A 15,106-nucleotide genomic window follows, 5' to 3' on the forward strand; every position below is an offset into this window, starting at 1 on the left:
ACTGTACATACCAAACATAGATACCCAGTAACATGTACAGACTGTACATACCAAACATAGATACCCAGTAACAACTACAGACTGTACATACCAAACATAGATACCCAGTAACAACTACAGACTGTACATACCAAACATAGATACCCAGTAACAACTACAGACTGTACATACCAAACATAGATACCCAGTAACAACTACAGACTGTACATACCAAACATAGATACCCAGTAACAACTACAGACTGTACATACCAAACATAGATACCCAGTAACAACTACAGACTGTACATACCAAACATAGATACCCAGTAACAACTACAGACTGTACATACCAAACATAGATACCCAGTAACATGTACAGACTGTACATACCAAACATAGATACCCAGTAACAACTACAGACTGTACATACCAAACATAGATACCCAGTAACAACTACAGACTGTACATACCAAACATAGATACCCAGTAACAACTACAGACTGTACATACCAAACATAGATACCCAGTAACAACTACAGACTGTACATACCAAACATAGATACCCAGTAACAACTACAGACTGTACATACCAAACATAGATACCCAGTAACAACTACAGACTGTACATACCAAACATAGATACCCAGTAACAACTACAGACTGTACATACCAAACATAGATACCCAGTAACAACTACAGACTGTACATACCAAACATAGCTACCCAGTAACAACTACAGACTGTACATACCAAACATAGATACCCAGTAACATGTACAGACTGTACATACCAAACATAGATACCCAGTAACAACTACAGACTGTACATACCAAACATAGATACCCAGTAACAACTACAGACTGTACATACCAAACATAGATACCCAGTAACATGTACAGACTGTACATACCAAACATAGATACCCAGTAACAACTACAGACTGTACATACCAAACATAGATACCCAGTAACAACTACAGACTGTACATACCAAACATAGATACCCTGTAACAACTACAGACTGTACATACCAAACATAGATACCCAGTAACATGTTCAGAATGTACATACCAAACATAGATACCAAATAACAACTACAGACGGTACATACCAAACATAGATACCCAGTAACAACTACAGTCTGTACATACCAAACATAGATACCCAGTAACAACTACAGACTGTACATACCAAACATAGATACCCAGTAACAACTACAGACTGTACATACCAAACATAGATACCCAGTAACAACTACAGACTGTACATACCAAACATAGATACCCAGTAACATGTACAGACTGTACATACCAAACATAGATACCCAGTAACAACTACAGACTGTACATACCAAACATAGATATCCAGTAACATGTACAGACTGTACATACCAAACATAGATACCCAGTAACAACTACAGACTGTACATACCAAACATAGATACCCAGTAACAACTACAGACTGTACATACCAAACATAGATACCCAGTAACGTGTACACTACAGACTGTACATACCAAACATAGATACCCAGTAACAACTACAGACTGTACATACCAAACATAGATACCCAGTAACATGTACAGACTGTACATACCAAACATAGATACCCAGTAACAACTACAGACTGTACATACCAAACATAGATATCCAGTAACATGTACAGACTGTACATACCAAACATAGATACCCAGTAACAACTACAGACTGTACATACCAAACATAGATACCCAGTAACAACTACAGACAGTACATACCAAACATAGATACCCAGTAACGTGTACACTACAGACTGTACATACCAAACATAGATACCCAGTAACAACTACAGACTGTACATACCAAACATAGATACCCAGTAACAACTACAGACTGTACATACCAAACATAGATACCCAGTAACATGTACAGACTGTACATACCAAACATAGATACCCAGTAACAACTACAGACTGTACATACCAAACATAGATACCCAGTAACAACTACAGACTGTACATACCAAACATAGATACCCAGTAACAACTACAGACTGTACATACCAAACATAGATACCCAGTAACAACTACAGACTGTACATACCAAACATAGATATCCAGTAACAACTACAGACTGTACATACCAAACATAGATACCCAGTAACAACTACAGACTGTACATACCAAACATAGATACCCAGTAACAACTACAGACTGTACATACCAAACATAGATACCCAGTAACAACTACAGACTGTACATACCAAACATAGATACCCAGTAACAACTACAGACTGTACATACCAAACATAGATACCCAGTAACAACTACAGACTGTACATACCAAACATAGATACCCAGTAACAACTACAGACTGTACATACCAAACATAGATACCCAGTAACAACTACAGACTGTACATACCAAACATAGATACCCAGTAACAACTACAGACTGTACATACCAAACATAGATACCCAGTAACATGTACAGACTGTACATACACAGATGTACCGACCATAAATACGTTCATTCATGTATCCAATGTGGTTTCTCTTATATACAAAAAATGTGTTATACCTTGCCACCCATTGCACAACATTGTTAAACAATAAAATAACTGTCAAACGCATTTTCAATTTTGAGACGCAGAAAAGTATATCTTAAGAAAATCGTAAAATTTGATTGATAAATATGCTTTATTATTCTACCATATAATTTAAACGTACTTGTACACAAGAAAACACTGAATGGAATGAAGATGATATTGAAAGAAGCAATGCAACTGAAATATACTTAAAACATACAAATGTAACATTACTATGTTGAGATCAACAAAAGCGGAAGGGGACTTACCTTCTAGAATCGAGTCATATACACTCTGTATATCTTTGTTTCTGAAGGATGATGGCGTATTTCCGGCGGGTTCTGGACTATCTAAACTCGATAACGAGGATGATGACGACTTCCGGTTCTGTTCTGGCGACTTCCTGTTATTGTTCTTCGTCTTTCGATTCCTTCTCGGAGGAGGTGTTGGTGGAATGTCGTCCGTTCCGCTGTTTTTTGGGCTCGACTCTAAACATCAAACATAAAGAGTTACTAATGAATTTCTTCAAAGCTTTCATTAAGTGAAAGTTATATTTGGATCTTAATTTGATTAAATTTCAACTTTATTAAAGGTTACGGATATGGATGAAACTTTAAAATCTTAAGTGTGGAACAATTTATTTTATCTTAAACAGAAAGCATTTTCAACATTGAATTTAAAACATGCAATTTACATCAAATGGGAATTGAAAATCCGTGTAATTGATTAATCTAACTCTTGATGAAGTAAAACAATGGTATATTGATGCGCGATTACAGATACTGTACAAGTCATTTTTACCGTTCGTTCAGAACTCAGCGACAGATGAAAATGTCTCTGTTAATTTTATTTCCAATGCAAAAAAAATCTTGGTCTCATTCTTTCCACGAATAAATATATTTTTTTGAAAATACCAACCTTTAGAGAAAATTCCTTACTACCTCGATTCACATAGTCCTGTGACCTTGATGATCAATTATCCAATATTTCTAAGTTGGAATGTTATCAAAGGTATTTAATGTGTAAATAAAGCTTATTTTTTCTTCTGAGATATTGTTTTTTTTTAAACTTTCAATTGAAAAGGTTATCACCAAAAAAGCAATAGTTTGGCTTACCTCTTACAACTATGACGTCATATACACATTCCGGAATGTCGTTTTCCTCTGCCACGCTAATAACGGTGTCTTTAAATTCAAGGTCGGATTTAACGTTCATTTCCGGCTTCTTTTTAACTCTACCCCGGTCACGTGATCTATCGGATCCGGATGGCGACGACGACGACGACGACGACGACGACGACGAGCTAGAAGAGCGACGTCGACTTTTGAAAGGTTCTTCGTATATAGAATTCTGATCGTGACCGCCAGACGAAATGTCTGGAATACAGGGTACACTTGGAACACCTCTTGGGGATGTTTTTATTTCCTCTTCTGGCGTCTCATAGGCTCCGTCAGAAAATGAGGATGAAAATGACTGGTTCCAGACTGACTTAGAATCAGGCAGTTTGATTGATGCCGTCTCCTTCTTTTCTTGTTTCAGATCGTTTGGAACCTTGAGAACACCATTTATTTCCTCTGGTGCGACGTAAACTGCCTCATCTGACTTGTTTTGGATTGAAACACAAGGGATTGTCTTTACTTCAACAACCGGGATGTATTTTATTTCATCTTCTGTATTTTTCTTTATTTCAACTGAAGGAACATCCTTTATTACAACATCCGAAATGTCCTTGATTCCAATGGTGGGGGTATCCTTAATTTCAACGACAGGAACGTTCTTGGTTTCAACAGAGGGAATATCTGTTACTTCAAGATAATCTGGAAGGTCCTTGATTTCAACAGCGGGGGTACCCTTAATTTCAACGACAAGAACTTTCTTCTTTTCAACAGAGGGAATATCTGTTACTTCAATGTAATCTGGAATGTCTTCGATTTCAAAAGCAGGGACATCCTTAATTTTGGCTTCTGGAACATTTTTGACTTCAACAGATGAAATATCTTTTATTTCAAGGTACTCTGGAATATCCCTGATTTTAATGGCAGGGATTTCCTTTATTTCAACAGCGGGGATACCCTGTATTTCGATTTCTTGAACGGCGTTTATTTCAACAGGGGGAATATCCTTTAATTCGAAATACGCAGGTATTTCCCCAATATCAACAGCAGGTGTACTTTTTATTTCAACTTCCTTGATTTCAACGGCGGGCAGGTCTTTGATCTCAGCAGTTAAAGCATCCTTTATCTTTACCTCTGGAATATCCGGGGTATTTACAGTTGGGCTGATAATAATTTCAGATTTAGGTTTTAATTCTGTTTCATTATTGACTGTGGCAAGAACTTCCGGTTCAAGCTTTCTTCTACATTCCTTTTCTAGTGGAACAACTTTCGGATCCGCTTGTACTTTCGGACTTGATGACTTATGACCTGAAGAGGATGAGGATGAGGATGACGATGACGATGATGATGTAGACGATGAGGAGTTTGATCTCTGTCGTTTTTCCTTTGCTTCCTGTTCACAGTCTATTTCTGATAAAATATTACCTGAACCCACTTCCGGTTTAATGTTTTCTTCTTGTGATTGTAAAACATACTTTCGGTCAGAGGTACTATCAGAGCCTGACGAGGATGAAGATGAGGTAGATGATTTCCGCTCTATATGAGAGTTATTCTTTGGAGTACTTTCCTCCGAGGAATATCCATCTTGTGGTTCCTGATTTGTGACACTTTGACTTCTTCTTGGTACCGGAATAGGTCTCCTGGTGTCAGCTACGTTTTGAGATTTCGCTTCGTTTGGTGTTTCTTCGTCAGACCTGGAGCTTGTGGATGTGTGTGACGAAGGATTTTCCGGAAGACATACGTCGTCTTCCACTATGATCCGTAGAGGTAACACCTCTTCTGTATACGTTTCTTCTATAGACGAATCGTTCAGATCAAGAAGTTGTGCAAACTCTTCCTCCACGCTTCCCGTATTGGCACTAGATATGGCGATGCTGTTCCCGTTCGATTTGTACCTGTCACCCTTACTCGATTGATTGTCCTTCGTCGTGTCGCTGTGGTTCTTTACAACATTCGTGTCTGTGCTGATTTGTTCAGGGCATATTTCAAGGTTTTGATTTTCGTCATTCTTCTCTAATGAAACATCCAAACTTCCATCAGTATTATTTTGTTTCAGCAGGCGTCGATCTGAACTTTGCCGTGAAGGAGGAACAACGTCGGAATTGGCGACAGGCGATGCTTCCTTAGAGTTAACGACTACTTCCGGTTGTGGTGGTGAATGTTTCCCGCACGGACTAGTATCGGTCCTGGCGACTGTTGACGGTTCTATTTTCTCCTCTACCGGTGAATCGTCTGTGGAATGCTGACGTGCTTGATTCAGTCCCGCCGCTATATCAGCTGTTGTGTACGATAATAAAGGGTCATCAGCTCTCAGAGGACTTGTCACAGTGTACGATAATACAGGGTCGTCAGCTCTCAGAGGACTTGTCACAGTGTACGATAATACAGGGTCGTCAGCTCTCAGAGGACGAGTCACAGTGTACGATAATACAGGGTCGTCAGCTCTCAGAGGACGAGTCACAGTGTACGATAATACAGGGTCGTCAGCTCTCAGAGGACTAGTCACAGTGTACGATAAGTCAGGGTCGTCAGCTCTCAGAGGACTAGTCACAGATCCGGGTGTTCTCTCTTCAGAAGCGGCTCTTGAAATCACTTTTGGGCGAACAGATATTTCTAAATAAAACAAATAATAGTAGACGAAGAGAATAATGATCAATAAGCATAGTAACTAATTACCATACGGATATCATTATATACCAGAAAAATGGTATGGACTTCTGTCATATATTAATAAAAGACAAATTGTGTTTATATATATTATTGATTAAGTACTTAATCTCATTTTCCCCATATCTCGGTTGTTTAACAAGAGACCCCAGAGGTAGCATGGCGCCCACTACTGAACTAACTTAATTCGTTATATATAAGACTCATCTTTCCTCTACAAGAAATAGCGATAACAAACTTCAACTGCCAAGTCAAAATGGCTGCCTATCGGCCATTGTGTTTTTCAATCAAAATTCAATGTGCATTAGTAAGGACTAAAGGGAAAACTACACATCAATTTTGAGAAATATCCTTCAAGTGCTTCTGATTAAATAATGATAACAAAATTGTCAAAATCCTTAAATGGCCACTGGTTGGCCATTTTTGTTTCCAGTCTCCAAATCTAAGAAAGATCCATGCATGAAGAACTTTCTGAGAAATAGTGATAGCAAACTAGTAAAATTATATATACAGAACCTACATATGAACATTGAAAAAACAAAAATCCAACAAGCACTTCCTGAGAAATAGTGGTAACAATTTTCCACCTGTCAAAATTCAAGATGGCCGCCTCTCGGCCATTTCGTTTTCTGATCAGTCTCAAAGTTCAATAAGCATAACTATCGGGACCAAGAGGAACCTTCATATGAAGTTTCCTAAAGTACTGAGAAACAGAGGTAATAAGTATGAAGTAAGTACCACGGACGGATGGCAATTTGAATAGTCCACCATCTAATGACGGTGGGCTAAAATGTATTAATCATTCGTTAAATTGCGTTTCTCAAATATTAAACCGCAAATAAATCTTGTTATTTAACCAGTCTGCATTTGCTAAGTCATTAACTGTCCACATCAAGGTGTCAAACACATAAGGCAGAGTCAAAGGTGAAGATATGCTTATTTCCTAATTCAATGTTCTAGCTGGAAACCGTCACCTACATGTATGAGCACTTTTTTCCTTTTCCTTAACTCTGATAATACATTCTCTTCTTTGGAAAAACTTCACTTATAGAAGTAGCAAGTGTTTAAATCATTACCTGGAGTCTTACACTCTGAATCTGAATTACTCAGATCAGACAGTGATGATGTCGACTTCCGGTTCCGGTTTGGTCTCCCTGTTTCATTATTTCCATTCGGTCCTATGTCTATCCTCGAGGAATATATCAGCTTTGGTTTTCTGACTGAAGTTGAAAGTGAACACGTTTACATTCCCCACTGTTTACTACACCTGGGAGATACATTATTATGTAGCGAGAGAAACATTGAAGCCTGTTTCCTTTTTGACCACCTTTATTTTATTTTCACTAACATATTTCCAGTGTTGAGGTGTGGAATAAATCCTTTTATTTGCTAATAAGTGGTCCACATTCGGGCTTTGTAAGCTACGAACTCTTTTGTTATCAAGAAATTTTACCTTCGAAGTCCAGTTGGTTCTGTCCGATATCAGTTTCCTTGGTGACGTCAATGGACTTCGGACGTGACTCTGTAACAGAAGACAACCCGCTCATCAGATCTTCTTTTCAAACATAAAAATACAACTACATTATATTTTAACCACGTGTAGGTCTCAACTCTCCTTCTGCAATAATGTTTCAGATCAAGTCATGTAACGATTATATAATGTATTTTATTTCATTCAGAGTTTGGAAAAACATTTTTAAAGTATGATCGACATACATTAACCTAACGTAAACAATTACAATATCAATGCGTCATTACATCCCTTTTAATGACATTTGAATTCAACACAGGAAAAAATTTATTGTAACAAAAAAACCTTACCTAAAGTTTTTGATCTGAAATTGATAAAAGGATAACCGCTTCCGGAACTTTTCACTTTCGGTTTTTCAAACTCCAGCAGAAGTGACGTTGGTGAAGTATCATTTTCGTCTATAATTCTGCCTATAATGAAGAAAACGTACAATATACTGTCACAACGTATGTTTGTTATCTCGACCTCAAATCGTCACAAAGTACGTACTAAGTATAGCACAGGGGAAATAAATCTGTCGACATTCACCACCATACCAAGTATAGTACAGGGGAGGCAAATCTGTCGACATTCACCACCATACCAAGCAGAGAAATTGTGATTAGACTGATCGAAAATTAACGCTTTCTTTACCTTTTAACTGAAATGAGACTTTGATATGTCGTGAATAAATTACAGAAAAGTACAAACCGCTGTTTAGTCTCTTGATAAGTGATGGTCAGTCACTCAGCTATACATCACCTTTGACGTCCGTCAAATGACCACTACAGGTATAACGTATAGGTGAGTCCTCACATCTCATTTACATAGATAAAATTAACAACGCGCGCATTTATAATGTACCTTAATTAACCTCCTAATGGGTACAGAGTTTATAAACACCGTAATGTATTCATGAATTCACAGGTAATACTGAACGTCCAATTTTGTGGAGGCATGCTGTTAATGTCTGATGATTAGTAACAAAGGCAAGTCTGACCCAGTTATATATAAAACAAAACAACATGTGATATTTACCTGGGTTAGTTATGTACATTGCATGCTACTTAAAGTTTAACTGTTATTCTGAGTGGCAAAAAAACGAAATGATTTCCATGCTTAATAACACCGAGCATGTCTATTTTCCTATTTAAAAAACATTTTCCCATTCGGTCGAACAACATGCATTTTTATTCCAAAGAGATTTTACAGATACATCCTCAAATGTTACTTTGGGTCGGCAATGATATCTGAAAAATTATTTCAAAAGGTTATGGCGCACAAAGACACCTTGTACCTGTTCAAGTCATATCTAAATGACGCCAACACTAGACTGGACTAAATTGATAACATTGGTCTCTACGATATGTCTGATCCTAAGTTTCAAACTAGGGGGATATAATTTAGCATAAGAATTCAGCTGAACAGTTCTTTACAAAATAACTTAGAGTTGGTGGTCAGTCTCCATGTATACAAGTCTGCGTCTACAACAGTCCGCCATGTTACACATCCCAGCGATTAAGACAAAAATGCACCAAACTGACAATATTCCTAAAAGTGTAAACATTGGCGTTTTTGTTATTTCTTTTTCTTTTCCGTATTTCGCTTTCAGATATTTTATCTTTTTTAACTGGCTTTGGCGGGTTTTTTCACTTTGGGGGCTTTATTTTTCGCTCTTCCGTTATATCGCTTGTCGCTTGGAATCGACAGAATACCTGTCGTCATAAAACTACAATCAAGTGGAGAAGCACACACGTGCAGCATGCGTGGACAGTGACATGGTTACCTTCGGCTTCCTGTGCTGAGTCACCTGTTAAACATCAAAACACTAGTGATTTCATATACATGTATATATATATATACAAAAATGTATGTACTAGAAAAAATAACAGTTTAACAACGATTGATTTCTTTCCATGAAACAATTAAAAATATTTCACTTCAATAAATCTCCCCCCCCCCCCCCCCCCCCCCCCCCCTCCCCCCCACCTTTTTTTTGTTATTCTTTTCTTCTTCCTGGCTTTTCAGCTCTCCTCTTCTTAACAAATATCTAACTCTAGAAAACTTAATTGGTGATAGTGTATATTATTGTAGATATGTTATAGATATACAATGTATTTTGGGAGAAGGCGTTTCTAAGTTGAGATAACTTGTGCCTTATCCTTGTTGTTATATTGAACAATAAAAATATGTTTAAATCAAGTAATCAATCAGTTATTATCTCATTCAATAGATCCTGGGGGTTGATCTGAGGGTTGATCCCATGGGTGGATCCCGGGGATAGAGGCCCGAGATTTTCTGCACAAAATGTATACATTCCTATATACTTACATACTACACACTTAAAGCACGTTGATTATTGATAAGAGTGTCCATGCTAGTTTGTTTAGTGGATATATAACCCCGTCAATAACCAGTGTATTTTTAGACGGAGTTGCCTTGTAGTAGCTGGTGGCTACCATACTGAACAACATACGAGACCCTAATAAGCTATTTGAATCGAATTCGAGGTCCGTCGCATTCTATTTCGTATTCAGATTGATTAGGATAATATGTATTGTCCAAAACATAACAACGACTATACAGGACCGTCCACCCTGGCTGGGACTCGAACCCCGCACCGGAAACATCAGTTGGGTATGGATGGAATAAGCACAGAATGGCAGTAAATCTTCGTATACAATAAAGAAAACTAATACTAAATTAGCATATGGTATTATGCAATATCACAGCCCGGCTTTCTACACTACCACTTCATCAATGACAGATCACGAGCGTACGAATTCTTTTAAAATTGTGTGTCATACAAAATGTGATTCAGAATTGACATCAGGTCAAGAAATGAATTTAAATGGGGCACATTTATTGACTCTAGATGTCATATTATGCTCTACATTTCCACATTATTCTTACTACAGAATTCCAATAATAAACACGTGTAATCGATGACATTTCCTCACAAGAACATCTTTTTTTAATGATATAACTATATAATAGCTAATAAAAAACGTATAAACTTTCTTTTATCTTGACTAATACGCGAAAAATGCGATTCAGTATATTAAAAGTCGGTTGGTTCATGTAATTTATCGGTACAATAATAATGAACGGCTAAATGTCCAATAAAACTATTAAACTAGAAATAACGGGAAACAATTGTCTATATCTCTTTTTAATTCGTTTATCAACTTTTCCTGAAAACTATATATATATTGTTTCCAATGTGAACATCGTGAATCCTGTGACACTAAAGCACCGCTAAGTCTCTACAATGCCAAAACACAAATAGTACAAAACACGAAATGTTTTCACATTTGGAGATAATGCGAATTGTCGATATCAAGGTCAATATTGGTACAAAACTAGTTCCCTAAGCCAAGCAATTCTCTCAATGTAATTGAATCCTCTAATGCTTGAAATTAGTATCAAAATGACCTATAGTGTATAAAAAGTATAGATTTTCTTTAAACATTTTTTACCGTCACAAATACAATTATTATATTGGTGGCTACATCAGAGAGTTATTTCCTGTTTCTATTTACTGATTAATCCTAAAGATTACGCGGGGTTACGTATGATCTGTGAAGACGAGCTTACACAACAGAGAATACAGCCATTTAAACGACAAAAAAGGGATATAATAAGGACAAAAATTATAGATTTCTATAGAGATCTTTGAAAAGGTACATAAAGAGTAAGACCAGGTGTTCCGGAGCAGTAAGCGTCCTGTACTTCACTAATAACTCATGTTATTGACTCTGCCAACCCTAAACTCTATATGACACATCTTTAAAGAAAACATTTTAAAATCACCAGTCAGACTCTCCCGCACAGCCCCCGTGGTTTATATGTAGTATAAGTATGAAATACATTCGGATCATAGTTTTGGAATTTGTGTCAAATCCCTGTGATATATAGCCCCTATGAAAACATTCAAAAAAGGGTTTAACCTCATTCTATACCTACCCGTGGCTGGAAACATTGTTTCTGCCTTACGAGTGAATAAAGAGGCAAAGTTTAGATTTTTTTCTTTTCATTTACGTGTGAGAAATTAATGTGTTCATTTTGGTATATACAGAAAACACTGTTTTTGAAACTTTTCCCAACCAGGTATAGTGTAGATGACCTAGCGGTACATTGCCGCCACTAATTACATGCCGACTCCCGTTCTGCCTGGCCTCCTGTTTCTGACTGGCCCCTCTGGAGACGTGACTGGACATACGTCCGGTCACCGAGACCCTAGGCCTGCTGCCTGCACACTCCCTACAGTTTATGGAATCTATTTTTAGATTTCACAATAAAGATGAGTCTTTGTATGTCTTTGACTGAACTAATTCATATTAATATTAGAATTGCATTTTATAATCTTTTATCGAGTTTGGAACTTTTTTTGGAAAACTACATTTCAAAGTTAGGTCGCATAAGTATGTCCTATATCATCTGTAAATACAATAATCACAAATTATCTCGGGTATCAAATTAACAGTACAGACAGATTCTCCTATTTATGTGAGTCGCTACAGTTAGACATAAATTATTTAGATGCACTGTAGATAATTAAATGAAAGAAGCTTTCCATTCATTCAGAGAAATGTGTATTCATTAATTCGTTAAGATATTTTTTATTTCAGAAATATTGTTTCAAATCATAAAAATATGTCTCTATATAAATGTGTTATATGTCACTTTCTCTGGCATATATATTGTCTTCATCATGGAACATAACGATACGTGAATCATTTTTGGGCATTATTTGTTTCGTAGCACCTCGGCCGATTCCGTCAAAGCTAGATACCGAGCGATGACGGAAATAGCCGAGTTCATTTGCAATAGAATATCCTATAGTTCGGATAAAATGTCTTGACATTAAATAGAGATCACCATTCTCGGAACATGACCATTGGTTCCGGGATCAATTTGGAAGCGTCCATATATACGAGACAGGTGTATTTGTTCTGGCTATATGAAAATCCAGTTTATAGAACAATTTAAGTGGCTAGGTAACAGGTTCAGTATCAGGCTATATAAACATCCAGTTTATAGAACAAGTGGCGAGGTAACAGGTTTAGTATCAGGAGAAGACAGAGCTAATTCCCTGTACATCTGTTTAATTGGCCCAGGAGGACGGACATTCAGTGTCCAAGAACCATAACTATAGACTAAAAAACATTCAAGTTGTAATTATATAGGTATGTAGGAATGAAGATCTCACTGATAATGTTCCATTTAACTTTGCTCAACAATTCGGCTCAAGGAACAAAACTATAAAGGACATTTCTCTATGAATATGACTACATTAGTTCGTATCTGTAAGGCCACTTGCTGACAAAGGCCTTCTAGGAATTCCATCATGTCCGTTAACCTGTTAACAAAAGCCATCTAGGAATTCCGTCATGTCAGTTAACCTGTTAACAAAGGCCTTCTAGGACTTCCGTCATGTCAGTTAACCTGTTAACAAAGGCCTTCTAGGACTTCCGTCATGTCAGTTAACCTGTTAACAAAGGCCTTCTAGGACTTCCGTCATGTCAGTTAACCTGTTAACAAAGGCCTTCTAGGAATTCCGTCATGTCAGTTAACCTGTTAACAAAGGCCTTCTAGGACTTCCGTCATGTCAGTTAACCTGTTAACAAAGGCCTTCTAGGACTTCTGTCACGTCAGTTAACCTGTTAACAAAGGCCTTCTAGGACTTCCCTCATATCAGTTAACCTGTTAACAAAGGCCTTCTAGGACTTCCGTCACGTCAGTTAACCTGTTAACAAAGGCCTTCTAGGACTTCCGTCACGTCAGTTAACCTGTTAACAAAGGCCTTCTAGGACTTCTGTCACGTCAGTTAACCTGTTAACAAAGGCCTTCTAGGACTTCCGTCACGTCAGTTAACCTGTTAACAAAGGCCTTCTAGGACTTCCGACATGTCTGTGATATACCTTCTATATGTATTAAATACGTCGGCGTATATTGGTATATACGTCGGCGAATATTGGTATATTTGGTATCTGTGACGTACTGTATACACGTCGGCGTATATTGGTATATTTGGTATCTGTGACGTTCTGTATACACGTCGACGTATATTGGTATATTTGGTATCTGTGACGTACTGTATACACGTCGGCGTATATTGGTATATTTGGTATATGTGACGTACTGTATACACGACGGTGTATATTGGTATATTTGGTATCTGTGACGTACTGTATACACGTCGGCGTATATTGGTATATTTGGTATCTGTGACTTACTGTATACACGTCGGTGTATATTGGTATATTTGGTATCTGTGACGTACTGTATACACGTCGGCGTATGTTGGTATATTTGGTATCTGTGACGTACTGTATACACGTCGGCGTATATTGGTATATTTGGTATCTGTGACGTACTGTATACACGTCGGCGTATATTGGTATATTTGGTATCTGTGACGTACTGTATACACGTCGCCGTATATTGGTATATTTGGTATCTGTGACGTACTGTATACACGTTGGTGTATATTGGTATATTTGGTATATGTGACGTACTGTATACACGTTGGTGTATATTGGTTTATTTGGTATCTGTGACGTACTGTATACACGTCGGTGTATATTGGTTTATTTGGTATCTGTGACGTACTGTATACACGTCGCCGTATATTGGTATATTTGGTACCTGTGACGTACTGTATACAAGTCGGCGTATATTGGTATATTTGGTATCTGTGACGTACTGTATACACGTCGCCGTATATTGGTATATTTGGTATATGTGACGTACTGTATACACGTCGGCGTATATTGGTATATTTGGTATCTGTGACGTACTGTATACACCTCGGCGTATATTGGTATATTTGGTATCTGTGACGTACTGTATACACGTCGCCGTATATTGGTATATTTGGTATCTGTGACGTACTGTATACATGTCGCCGTATATTGGTATATTTGGTATCTGTGACGTACTGTATACACGTCGCCGTATATTGGTATATTTGGTATCTGTGGCGTACTGTATACACGTCGGTGTATATTGGTATATTTGGTATCTGTGGCGTACTGTATACAAGTCGGTGTATATTGGTATATTTGGTATATGTGACGTACTGTATACACGTCGGCGTATATTGGTATATTTGGTATCTGTGACGTACTGTATACACCTCGGCGTATATTGGTATATTTGGTATCTGTGACGTACTGTATACACGTCGGTGTATATTGGTATATTTGGTATATGTGACGTACTGTATACAAGTCGCCGTATATTGGTATATTTGGTATCTGTGACG

General features: G+C 37.5%; 1 protein-coding gene across 2 annotated transcripts in view; it reads right to left on the bottom strand.

Annotated features, from left to right (window-relative positions):
- Positions 1 to 15,106, bottom strand: part of LOC117339440 — a 46,538-nt gene that overhangs the window by 18,775 nt on the left and 12,657 nt on the right. For both annotated transcript variants that reach the window (XM_033901020.1, XM_033901019.1), the window contains exons 2-6: positions 8,148 to 8,267; positions 7,780 to 7,848; positions 7,403 to 7,546; positions 3,660 to 6,272; positions 2,814 to 3,032 (exon numbers count right to left, since the gene is read on the bottom strand). In XM_033901020.1, the coding sequence (XP_033756911.1) occupies positions 2,814 to 3,032; positions 3,660 to 6,272; positions 7,403 to 7,546; positions 7,780 to 7,848; positions 8,148 to 8,267 (3,165 nt within the window). The remainder of the gene's footprint in view (positions 1 to 2,813; positions 3,033 to 3,659; positions 6,273 to 7,402; positions 7,547 to 7,779; positions 7,849 to 8,147; positions 8,268 to 15,106) is intronic.

The sequence above is a fragment of the Pecten maximus genome, chromosome 12 (genome assembly GCF_902652985.1).
Source record: "Pecten maximus chromosome 12, xPecMax1.1, whole genome shotgun sequence".
Taxonomy (NCBI): domain Eukaryota; kingdom Metazoa; phylum Mollusca; class Bivalvia; order Pectinida; family Pectinidae; genus Pecten; species Pecten maximus.